Genomic DNA, 13075 nt, shown 5'->3' with positions numbered 1-13075 from the left:
AGAAACTGGTTTCGTTGAACAAAATATTTGTACAAAGAAGTTGAAGAAATACATAACTACGGCCCATCATAAGATTTCTCTTTATACATATTCCCACTGGAACTGAGATTCACTGACAAAGAAGAAATAATGTGCCTATTAATTCCAACCCAAGCAGTGATTTGATGATAAGAAGAGGCATATGCTTTTTTAAAAAACACCATAATCCCTTACATGTTAAATCCTGAAATATTTGGATACTGAGAATATTTAAATCAGGAGAACTGATTTCTGAAAATATGCTGCCTTGTAATGTGACAGGGAACCTGTTTCAACAGTATAACATGTGCTATTTTCTAAGATGATAAGATTTACTGCTATGGAAATACAGGCTTGTTTTCTAGTGAGACAATGTGGATAAGTCTATTTTTTCTGACTTCGAACACTCTGGAGCTGAATCAGTGAAACCGAGACACAAGCCATGACACTGGAACAAAGAAAAATGTATGAACTAGGAGGTGGGTCACATTATAGTATCTGGCAAGATAATACCACATGGAAGTGGTCAGTAATGGCAGTAGCGTGGTTGTGAGCAGATTGAGCACTGGGGAGGGGGGGGGGGGGGGGGGCAGTGCCACCTTATAAACAGGGAAGTTCAGGGCACTGTGGTTTCCATCAAGCTTATGACTGCTTATGACTATCACAAGAAGATGTGAGAATGATGTCTTCATTTATGAAAGGCAGTAACACATGAATTGGAAACCAGAACAAAGCATAAGCCATTGTCAGGCAAATGTAGAATATCTAAAGAGCAAGTCCAAAGGAAACCAATGAAACACAGCAGGGTCTGTTCCAAGATACGGAAAGATGTGTGACGTAGAGCTTCTTACAAAACTGGATAATATCTGTCCGGCTGTGCATTTGGGTTATTATGGGCATTACCCACAGACACTATATGATAACCTGACCTGGTGTAAGTGCTGTGTACAGAGAGAATCAAGTGCTGTCAACTTGTACAGCTCTATGACATCCGATTTCTCATCTGCATCAGCATCTGTATTATATGATACAATACATGTAACACTTAAAGACTGTGGGTTTTCTGCCTTTTTATAGGGGATGTTTTGGCAGTTACACTCTCTTTTAACTTCTGTTGGTGTCAATCCTAGCATTGCACAAAACTTATGTATATAATGTAAACTATGATTCCACTTCTGCACAGAGTAAACAACATTTTGATTTCAGTTAAATTGTTATTAGCATAAGGCAAATAATCTTATACACTTACCCCAGTCTGTCATCCCATGATCAGCTGTAAAGATGTATGATGTTTTCCCATCATGATTGTAAAATGATTCAAAGAGTTCTTCCATTTTTTTCACTCCTTCATCAACAGCCTTAATATTCTCTTTATATTCTCTATAACAAAAGAACCATACTAATACATTTAATACTTTTAATTAATAGCAAAACATCACACATAAAACAATGAGGTTGTCAATTGAATTTCTCAGCATTACTTAACAAACGATTGCATTAATACCTAAAAACACGGTCAGTAAATAGTAAAACATTTTTTTCAAGTCAAAAGAAGAAAAGAGTGGAGAAAAGATCTACATGTACAAAAACAGAGCAATTACTATATGGGACGCATTATGTCTACTGCTCATCATTACATCTCTTCTGAAAACATAATAATTATTAGGGTCACAATACAATGGCTGCAATGTAGATAGGATAAAGGCCTGTCTATACTCTAGGAGGCAAAAATCTGTTCCTTATGTTTTTTGCAACATCTACATCTACATCTACATGGTTAATCTGCAATTCACACTTAAGTGCCTGGCAGAAGGTTCACTGAACCATTTTCATACTACTTCTCTACCATTCCACTCTTGAATGGCATGTGGGACAAAGGAACACATAAATCTTTCTGTTCGAGCTCTGATTTCTCTTATTTTATATGATGATCATTTCTCCCTATGTAGGTGGGTGTCAACAAAATATTTTCGCATTCAGAAGAGAAAGTTGGTGATTGAAATTTCGTAAATAGATCTCGCTGCAAAGAAAACTGCCTTTGTTTCAGTGAGTGCCACCCCAACTTGTGTATCATATCAGTGACACTCTCACCCCTATTGCACGATAACACAAAACGAGATGCCCTTCTTTGCACTTTTTCGACGTTCTCGGTCAATCCTACCTGATAAGGATCCCACATCGCACAGCAATATTCCAGCAGAGGACGGACAAGTGTAATGTAGACTGTCTCTTTAGTGGGTTTGTTGCATCTTCTAAGTGTTCTGCTAACACAGCACAGTCTTTGTTTTGCCTGCCCCACATTATTATCTATGTGGTCTTTCCAATTTAAGTTGCCTGTAATTGTAATTTCTAGGTATTTAGTCAAATTGACAGCCCTTAGATTTGTGCACTTTATCATATACCCAAAATTTATCAAATTTCTTTTAGTACCCATGTTTAGTGCCAATTGCCACTTTTTGCACCATACAGAAATTCTCTCTAGATCATTTTGTAATTGGAATTGATCGTCTAATGATTTTACTACACGGTAGATTACAGCATCATCTGCAAACAATCTAAGGGGGCTGCTCATATTATCACCTAGATCATTTGTGTAAATCAGGAACAGCAGAGGGCCTATGACACTACCTTGCGGAACGCCAGATATCCCTTCTGTTCTACTCAATGATTTACTATCACTATGAACTGTGACCTCTCTGAGAGGAAATCACGAATCCAGTCACACAACTGTGACAATACTCTGTGTACACACAATTTGATTAATAGTCAGTTGTGAGAAATGGTATCAAAAGCCTTCTGGAAATCTAGGAATATGGAATCAATCTGAGATCCCTTGCGACAGCACTCATTACTTCATGGGAGTAAAGAGTTAGCTGTGTGCTCAAGAACAACACTTTCTGAATCCGTGTTGGTGATGTATCAATAATCCATCTTCTTCACATGATTCATAATTTTCGAGTACAGGATATGCTCCAAAATCCTACTGCAAATTGAGGTCAGTGATATGGGTCTGTAATTCAGTGGGTTACTCCTATTTCCTTTCTTGAATATTGGTGTGACCTGTGCTACTTTCCAGTCTTTAGGAACAGACCTTTCATCAAGAGAGCTGTTGTACAACAGTGACATACACGACAACTGTAACAGAATAGGAGCAGTGTTTATAATAGCAAAAAAGCTCGACCAATAGGTGTTGGGTAAAAATGGATTACATTTCACGAGAAGAGGCAAAATTCTTAACAAAAATTCTGCTGATACCTATAAAATTCCAAGTAAGAGTGAAACTAACACGGAATGACTGTGATGGTAAACAATGTATGGTATCAAAAATTGTAAGACCTACATGCTATCTGAGAAAAAGCACACTATAATATTAATGCTGTGAGTGCTGACTTAAAAGACAAAAGTTACAGAGTTGATAAATTGCAAATAACTTTTCGAATGAAAAAAGTACTAAATTTTTCAATGAATTCTGGCTCTGGCTTGTTGACATTAATATTAATGCTTAATGAAATAAAAAAAAATCCAAATTACTATAAGTTGTTGAGGTGAAATAAAGTGTGTGCATTTCTGCAGTCTAGAAATCATGCGGTGAGGAGTACTTTAACTATTTAAATGAAAAGTGTATGTTTGAGTGCTTTAGCAGAAAAGATGATTTGAAATATTTGAATGAAAAGTGTATATTTGAAAGCTCTAGTGGAAGGGACCTAAAAGTTTAAGAAAATGTGATCTACTAAGTTCTAGAGAAAGCAACAACTTACAATTTTCTGACTAAATTTCGGTATTTGCTTGAAAAGTTCAATAAAAAAATATAAAAGAGGCAGTAACACGTGTTGACTTCCACATTACTATCATGTTTACAAACAACAATACATCCAAGTTCATTGGTATAATTAAAAAACGTTGCTACAAATTACATTTTTTCTAAACCACTGGACTAAAATGCTCAGTCAGAAACCTGTATTGGTATTACTTTAACTAATAAATGTGGTGGATAAACTGATTCTTTTCCACACACTGTGAAAAATAACAACACAGCTGTGAAAAAATGAGATACATATTTGTGTTCTAACTATGAACACTAGGAAACACACAACCATAAAAGAGATACAATTAGCTGAGTCACAGACTGGCATAAATGAGAACACAATGGAAGTAGTTTACAAGTCTCGCACACAATTAACAACAGAGGGCCTGGAGACCCGTGTATATCCTTATAAAGACACTATCCACATCAAGTGTTGCTACTATAGTGTTGCAGGCACAGTGGACCTGGTGACAGAAGTCGGTGGCCAGGCTGCACATGATGGCTGCCTAGGGGTAGTTACTGACATGCTGTGAGAAAGTTTGAGTGCACTACACTTGCCATAGTGACCTGAATTACATCTGCTGCAGGCAGTAGGTACAGTAGCCAGCATGTTACTACACTTCTCTTTCCTTGCGGGGAGAAAGACTGAGTATTATCACCCATAATACTTTAGCTGAAGAGATGTCCACGGCATCTGTGATGGTGCCGGGGATGACATCAAAAGGTGCAAGAAGTTTCCAATCTGCCCAGACCTGTGCTTACGGGCAAAAGAGAGTGGACAATGGCAACACAGCCATCGACGGACCGTGCAATGACTGCTGGGAAGGACTGGCGACCGGAGGGGAGAGGGGGTGGGAGCCATCAGGACGTTTTGAGTTCATGACAAGCAACAGTGGCACGGGCAGTGACAATGGTGGACTGGGGAGGAGATGCTCTGGCGATGGAGGCTGTTGATAATGGCACCTACTCAGCATAGTGGGAGGCCTGGCACCAGTCACGGAATCAAAGCCACTATCAGTACTGACAAAGCTGCGACTGCCAGGAGAAGCTGGCACAACCACCCCTGCTCAACCCCTGGAGTGGCCAGGACTGACGAAAAATGTGGTATTGAGCCCATGGACCACAGGAGTCTGCACCCAACCTTCTGGTTGCAACTGGTTCTGGTGGCATGCCTCGAGTTGATCTTCAGTGTGAACCATGAAGACGTGGTGATCATGCTGGCTGTGAATGGTGGCTGCAATCCTGTGGTATCCGTGTCGAAACGTCCAGGCCCAGAAGGATGTGTCGGGTGCGATCATCAATAAAACCTACACTGCTGATGTGTGCCTGACCGCCAGCAGGAGACTGAGCAGTGTCCATATGTGATGGCCATGCACAAGCTCGATGGGGCTCTTGGCCCCAATTGGCATCTCTCTGTAAGAATTTTACAAAATTGAGAGCCTCCTAGGCCAGGAAATCTTCTAAGTACTTGTACATCACTGTCTTAAACATTTTGACAAGGTACTCCATCTCACTGTCCAAAATTGGATGGAAGGGAGGCACTGTGGCACGTCAAATGCCATTGTGTGTACAAAAGTCCTTGAAAGATTGCACCATGAACTGAGGACCACTGTTTGAAATCAGGATGCAAGGAAAGCCTTCTATGGAGGATATCTTTGACAAGGCCTTGACAGTTGTGTCTGCATTGCAGACTGACAATGAATGGTATAGGGATGATAAGAAAATCATCAATTCCCAATAACCAGAAAGTTTATTAAAAAAACTACCAGCATTATCAATGTGGACATTTTTCTATGGCTCGACACAGCAAAAAAGCAGTGCACAGCACTGTACACTGACATAAACATATGCAGCACGTCACAACAAGGTTTTCATCTTCCGATTTATGCCTGGCCAAAATACATGGTGGCATGCCATAAATTTTGTGTGAGAGATCCCCCAATTACCCTGATAAACAGAGGACATCCCACTGCATAGATGCTGGAAACATGACATAGGATCTAAGCCCTTCCATTGACAGGGTAATAATGCCAAGAGAGAGAGAGAGGCAATGGCAAAACGTATACAAATTCCAAAGCAGGTCTGATGCCTGACCTGGTGGACGGTTGTGCCACCCACATTATATCACGCTTATGACCTGCCGGAACATAGGATCCGTCACCACAGCAGAGGCAATACAAGAACTGGTGATGGGAAAGCCATCAATGATGTGTCTCCATATTCAGTTGAAAACAAAGTAGCTCCTCATGGTCGAAAGAGAGGTCAGGGCCCTTGCGGAGATAGGACAGTGCATCCATGTTCGCATGTTGCGCCATGGGATGAAATTTGGATCTTATAACTGTACCAGAACAGAGCACAATGCTGAAGATGATGAGTGGCAGCTGACAGGCTAAACAGGGAAACTATGGGATTATGGTCAGTAATTAAATAAAATTTTGCACCATACAAGAACACATGAAAATTTTTAAGGTGTAGATAATAGAGAGAGCTCTGTTTTTCCAAGCAAGTCTTTCTTTCCATCTGAGAATAAAGTTGCTGAGCCAAGCTGAGTGTTTCTGAAGTAAAGGTAATACAGTGTTCAGAGCCATCTGAATGACTATGGGCAAGGACTGCACTCACATAGTACTGGGATGCGTACGTGGCCAGGACCAGATGCTTGCCGGGCTGAAATGTTGCAAGATGTGGCGTGGAGCGAAGACTGTCCTTAAGCTGCATAAAAGTACGCTCAGAGGCTTCAGACAAAACACAAGGGGCACCTTCCTGAAGCAACAGATGAAACGGGTGGGTGATAGTAGATGATGGGGAATAAACTTATGATAGTATGCCACTTTACCATGGAATGCTCGAAGTTTTCATAGATCAGACAAATAGGGCAAGGCCTTAACAGCATCAACAAGTTGTTCCATGGAGCACATGCCATGTCGGGAATTTTTATGACCCAAATAAACATTGGAAAGTTGGAAAACTGAGATTTAGTGAGATTACATGTGAGATCCACAGCCTGTAGAACAGTAAAAAAGAACGGATGTCATATAGGTGATGCTCTGTGGTAGCACCTGCTATGACATTATCATCAAGATAGTTAATGCAATGAGAGACAATCATCGTAATATGTTCCAAAAATGTTGAAAGGTGGCAATTGCACTAGCAAGCAACCCCAAACATAAGCCATTAATCCTGATAGATGCTGAACAGCATATTAACCAGAAACAACTGTTGTAATGCTTTGTTCAATGGAATCTGTAGGTATGCTACGGCCAAGTCGATTTTTGAAAAGAATTGACTCCCAGTCAACTTTGTAAGCAACTACCCCAGGCAAGGGAGGGGGTTGACTGTGCATTAATAGTAAGCTTGAAGTCACCACAGAGCTGCAGACGGCTTCTCTACAATCACTAGCCCATTCACTCGAAACAATTGGTCTAATCAATCCCAATGATGTTAAGTGATCCAGCTCAGTCCTAACCTGGTCATATAAAGCTATTGGCACTGGCCACTCTTGAAGGATGTGAGGACAGGTGTGCTGTGAAACTGTTGCAAAATCTAACTCTGGGGCAAACAGATCCATAAACTCAGAACACAAGGAATCCGATCCATGATAAGGCACTTGGTCTGACACCCGATGCACCACATCTGGAATAGAAAAACCAAAGATAGTACAGGCATCTAACCCAAATAAATTTTCAATGCTTGCATCATGACCACCAAGTACATAACTGATTGGAAAACTGCCATGAATTGGCAGAAAACAGAAATCTACTGTCTGTAATAGTTTACAAAACAATGCTTGATGCATGACAATGGTTGGACCCTAGCCTGGCATACGTCTGTGAGTTGAGTAGGGGCATGGCAGCCGTGGCATGTAGCTTTAATAGCTTATCCATTACCTGCACTTAAATGAAAAGTTTGTTCTGGCCTGCAGTCAACAGCAAACACAATGATGAAACAGTATGAATAGCAGTATCCACCAATTCCTCAATGACTCCTGGGGAAGGGGGGATAGAGATAAGACATACTACTCCTATGTGATCTTTGTTTTTACATTTGTGGCAGGAGATTACCAGTTCACACTGTATGAAACAAAAGAGGCATGAAGGAAGTGGTGTTCACTGTTCTTGCTGCTGATGACATGTTTGCATCAGCTGAGTTGGTTTGTTTGTATGAGGGCTGTTCAAAAAGTATCCAAACTTTTATTTATAAAGTCAATCTTTATTCTGATACAATAACTTAACACTAGTCACCTTCAAAGCAGTCCTCCTACACTTCAACACGCATTACTGAAAGCTGCTACTACTTCTGGAAGCATCACTGGGAAGCCTCTCTTGGTGTGGTATGCAGCTGCTCCATTGATTTCTGCATAATGTCTTCCCTCTTCTAAAATCTGGTCCCTTTCAGAGCCTCTTTCACTTTAGGAAAAAGCCAGAAGTCACTCAGTGCTACATCAGGGAAACATGGAGGCTGACACACCACAGCTGTGTTGTGTTTGACGTAAAACTCAGATCTAATTGAGAACGATGAATGGGAGCATTATCATGGTAAAGATGCCAACTGCCCATTACCTACAAGTCTGGCCATATGCATCTCACTGCTTCACCATTGTAACGCAGAAACTTTTGGTAACACTCATGGACATTAGTACATTCAGGATCATACTCGTGATGGATCACATCACTGGAGTCAAAAAAGACCATCAGCATGACTTTTACACTGCTGTGGACCTGCCTCACCTTTTTAGGTCTCAGGGATGATGAATGCTTCCATTCCAATGATTGGAGCTTTGTTTCTGGGTCATACCAGTAACCCCAGGACCCATCACCAGAGATAACTGTGTTAAGAAAGCTGGGATTAATGTTCACAGTATCCTGCATGCTCTGCAAACGAAGTTGTTTCTGCTCAGTTGTTAGCAACTTTGGCATAAATTTTGCTGAGACTTTTCCAGGGTCCCAATCTTCCATTAAAATGAAATGAATGGATTAAATACTAATTTTATCTTCATCTGCAAGTTCTCTGATCATGATTCATCTATTTAATGACATCAGGGTCCTTAAGTGGTCAATAACAACCTCACTTGCACATGCTGAGATCCTATCTGAAGGTGCTTCACACATGACTGAAGATTGGCCATCTTTGAAGCACTTGTACCACTTCTTTATTTGTGTGGTACCCACTGCCTCATCCCCAAACACTTGTCAAATCTTGTGGAATGTTTCAACTTGAGAATCACCAATCTTCAAACAAAATTTGATGCAAAACTGTTGTTCCACTTTTTATTTAATTTTGCCCACAACACAAAATCTGATGATTAGCACTTACATGTGTAGCCAGCAACTAGTTGTTTCTGTAGTCATGGAAAAAAAAAAATCTGACATGCGCACTACGTATGCATACAAACACAAAGCATGTGCACCCCTATATCGTTGTTGGTTTCAACAATAAAATATAGGGTTGCACACTTTTTGATAGCTCTCTGACTGTGGTGACCACCTCTTCCCACAGCATGCTAGGCTTCACGCACCAGGGCTGTACGCTGTCAACAACAGCCTCTAATTGGCAGCCAGTGGCATGGGACACCTGAAATGACTGTGCAATATTCAAAACCTCCTCTACCATATGTGTCTCTGACCACAGTCTCTGCATAAGACACAGTAAGGATAGATTAAATAAAGTAGGTGGTGGTGTGTTTCTATCTGTTGGTAGTAGTTTATCTTGTAGTGAAGTTGAAATAGATAGTTCCTGCAAATTACTATGGGTAGAGGTTATACTCAAAAGCTGTACCAAAATAATAATTGGTTCCTTCTACCGACCCCCCCAACTCAAATTATATAATAGCTGAACGGTTCAAAGAAAACTTGAATCTCATTACAAATAAGTAACCCACTCATACAGTTATAATTGGTGGAGATTTCAATCTACCCTCGATTTGTTGGCGAAAGTACATGTTCAAAGCCAGTGGTAGACAGAAAATATCTTCTGAAATTGTACTAAATGCTTTCTCTGAGAATTACTTTGAACAATTAGTTCATGAACCCACATGAATTGTAAATAGTTGTGAAAACACACTTGGCCTCTTAGCCGCAAATAATCCTGATCTAATAGAGAGCGTTATGACGGATACAGGGTTCAGTGAACACAAGGTCATTGTAGTGAGGCTCAAAACCATATCAACCAAAATCACTAAAAATAAACACAAACTATATCTATTTAAAACAGCAGATAAAAATTCGCTTGATGCCTTTCTAAGAGAGAGTCTCCATTCCTTCCAAGTGAATTATTTAAGTGTAGACCAAATATGGCTCAAATTCCAATATAAAGTATCGACAGCAATAGATAGATTAATACCACATAAGTTAATTAGACACAGGACTGATCCACCATAGTACACAAAACACGTCAGAACGCCATTGCAGAAGCAACGAAAAAAGCATGCCAAATTCAGAAGAACACAAAATCCCCGAGACTGGCTAAGTTTCACAGAAGCTCAAAATTTTGTGTGGACATCAACCCAAGATGAAAGGTCTGTTCCTAAAGACTGGAGAGTAGCACAGGCCACACCAATATTCAAGAAGGAAAATAAGAGTAACCCATTGAATTACAGACCCATATCACTGACCTCAATTTGCACTAGGATTTTGGAGCATATACTGTACTCGAACATTATGAATCACCTTGAAGAAAATGGCTTATTGATACATAACCAACACAAATTCAGAAAATATTGTTCTTGTGCGACACAGCTAACTCTTTATTCCCATGAAGTAATAAGTACTGTCAACAAGGGATCTCAGATCGATTCCATATCCCTAGATTTCCAGAAGGCTTTTGATACCGTTCCTCACAACCGACTATTAATCAAATTGTGTGCATATGGGGTATTGTCTCAGTTATGTGACTGGATTCGTGATTGCCTCTCAGAGAGGTCACAGTTCGTAGTGATAGACAGTAAATCATTGAGTAGAACAGAAGTGATATCTGCCGTTCCACAAGGTAGTGTCATAGGCCCTCTGCTGTTCTTGATTTACACTAATGATCTAGGTGATAATCTGAGCAGTCCCATTAGATTGTTTGCAGATGACGCTGTAATTTACCATCTAGTAAAATCATCAGATGATCAATTCCAATTACAAAATGATCTAGAGAGAATTTCTGTATAGTTCGAAAAGTGGCAGTTGGCACTAAACAAAGAAAAGTGCGAGGTCATCCACATGGGCACTAAAAGAAATCTGATAAATTTTGGGTATACGATAAAGTGCACAAATCTAAGGGCTGTCAATTTAACTAAATACCCAGGAATTACAATTACGAGCTACTTAAATTGGAAAGACCACACATATGATATTGTGGGGAAGGCAAAACAAAGACTGTGCTTTTTTGGCAGATCACTTAGTAGATGCGACAAACCCACTAAAGAGAAAATTGCTGCACGGTGTGGGATCCTTACCAGGTAGGATTGGTGAAGGACATTGGAAAAGTGCAACGAAGGGCACGCAATAGGGGTGAGAGTGTCAGTGATATGATATGCGAGTTGGGGTGTTACTTTCTGAAACAAAGGCAGTTTTCTTTGCGGCGAGATCTATTTACGAAATTTCAATCACCAACTTTCTCTTCCAAATGCGAAAATATTTGGTTGACACTCACCTACATAGGGAGGAATGATCATCATAATAAAATAAGAGAAATCAGATCTTCAACGGAAAGATTTAGGTGCTCTTTTTTCCCACATACCATTCGAGAGTGGATTGGTAGAGAAGTAGTATGAAAACGGTTTGATGAACTCTCTGCCTCGCACTTCAGTGTGAATTGCAGAGTAACCATGTAGATGTAGATGTAGATGTAGACTCCATGACAAGCTGACACTTATGACTGAGGCTGCGAATCTCAGTGGCCCAAGCTCAATATGACTTCTGTGGGTGTTTGTGACAGTAGTACAATTCAACTTGAACAGCAACCATATGGTTTCACTTTTGGTAATAGGAGGACAGCAAACGAGACATATCACCAAAAGGAAGTAATGCTGGTTCTTATAGAGGAGCTACCTAGCACAGTAAGTGATACGTGTAAGAGGGTATACAAGCTAAGAAAAGAGGCTTACAGGCCTCTATGTTGACCACCATCAAATGCTTGAACAGCCACTTCTCGTAAGCATCCCAACATTCTGTGGATTCATCATACAGCATTCACCGGATTCATCATAGGCAGGGAATGGTGGTGGGTCAACATCTGGTGGTTGAACAGAGGTTAACATATCAAACAACCCTTCCAACATGGCTGTATGCACCTGCTGTTGTTGCAGAAGTGACTGGAGTAAAGCCTCTATGGAGAGCCAAATGGTAGAAAAGACAGAGTCCAAACACACAAAAATTCAAACTTTGTTGTTGTCGCTTGTGTTCTAACTATGAACAGAAGGAAACACACAGCTGTAAAAGAGATACAATTTACTGGGTCACAGATTGACATACACAAGAATACAAGGGAAGTAGTTTACGTGCCACGAACACAATTAACACTGGAGTGCTTAGGGGCCTGTGCGTGCTCTTATAAAGATGCTACCCATGTCAGGTGTCGCTGTTGTTGTGTGCACATTGCACGACAGACCTGGTGAGGCAGCTGGTAATTGGGCTGCCCCTGGCAGTCATCTTGAGTAGTTGCAGGTGTGCTGTTTGAATACTGGCACACACTACACTTGGCATAGTGCACTGACTTCCATCCGCTGTGGGCAGTACGTGCAGTGATTGGAGGATTATTACAATTTACACACATCCATAACTAATTTAATAAAAGTACATCCACATACAAAAAATAAATAAATTTGGAAAAAAAGAATCACATTTGCCTATTTGCCAGTTCACAAATGAATTTCACAAGAAAATAAAATTTAGCACCTGTATCAAATTCATCTTGTAAACACAATGCACTAAAGTAAAATATGATATGCTAAGTCCTCGATCTTACACATAATACTGTGCACTGGTGAGTTTTTTTAGTAACAATGTGTAGCTCTGCATCATAGCTCAACACATTTCTAGAAGGCAATGATTTGTACCATTTTAGTAGGCAGTGTATTTGTCATTGCCAGAATGTAAATTTCACTGTCTCAAACTTCTTACTTGCTGTATTATAGGGAGACAAAATGAGTAGTCAGCACTTACCTGCAGCACGTGAAATAGCAAGAAACACTGATAGACGTATTTAAAAGTGGGAACAAACTATACCTAAGTTAGAAAGGTGTGTCTGCCCTCTCCCCCCTCCTGCCCCCCA

General features: G+C 40.3%; 1 protein-coding gene across 1 annotated transcript in view; it reads right to left on the bottom strand.

Annotated features, from left to right (window-relative positions):
• The window catches only part of LOC126272171 (GPI ethanolamine phosphate transferase 1), a 292386-nt gene that overhangs the window by 140084 nt on the left and 139227 nt on the right, over nucleotides 1-13075 (bottom strand). Inside the window, exon 5 of the mRNA XM_049974812.1 lies at nucleotides 1268-1398. Within this exon, the coding sequence (XP_049830769.1) occupies nucleotides 1268-1398 (131 nt within the window). The remainder of the gene's footprint in view (nucleotides 1-1267; nucleotides 1399-13075) is intronic.

Source organism: Schistocerca gregaria, chromosome 5 (assembly GCF_023897955.1).
Source record: "Schistocerca gregaria isolate iqSchGreg1 chromosome 5, iqSchGreg1.2, whole genome shotgun sequence".
NCBI classification, from domain to species: Eukaryota; Metazoa; Arthropoda; class Insecta; order Orthoptera; family Acrididae; genus Schistocerca; species Schistocerca gregaria.
This window is presented reverse-complemented; position numbering and strand designations above follow the sequence as displayed.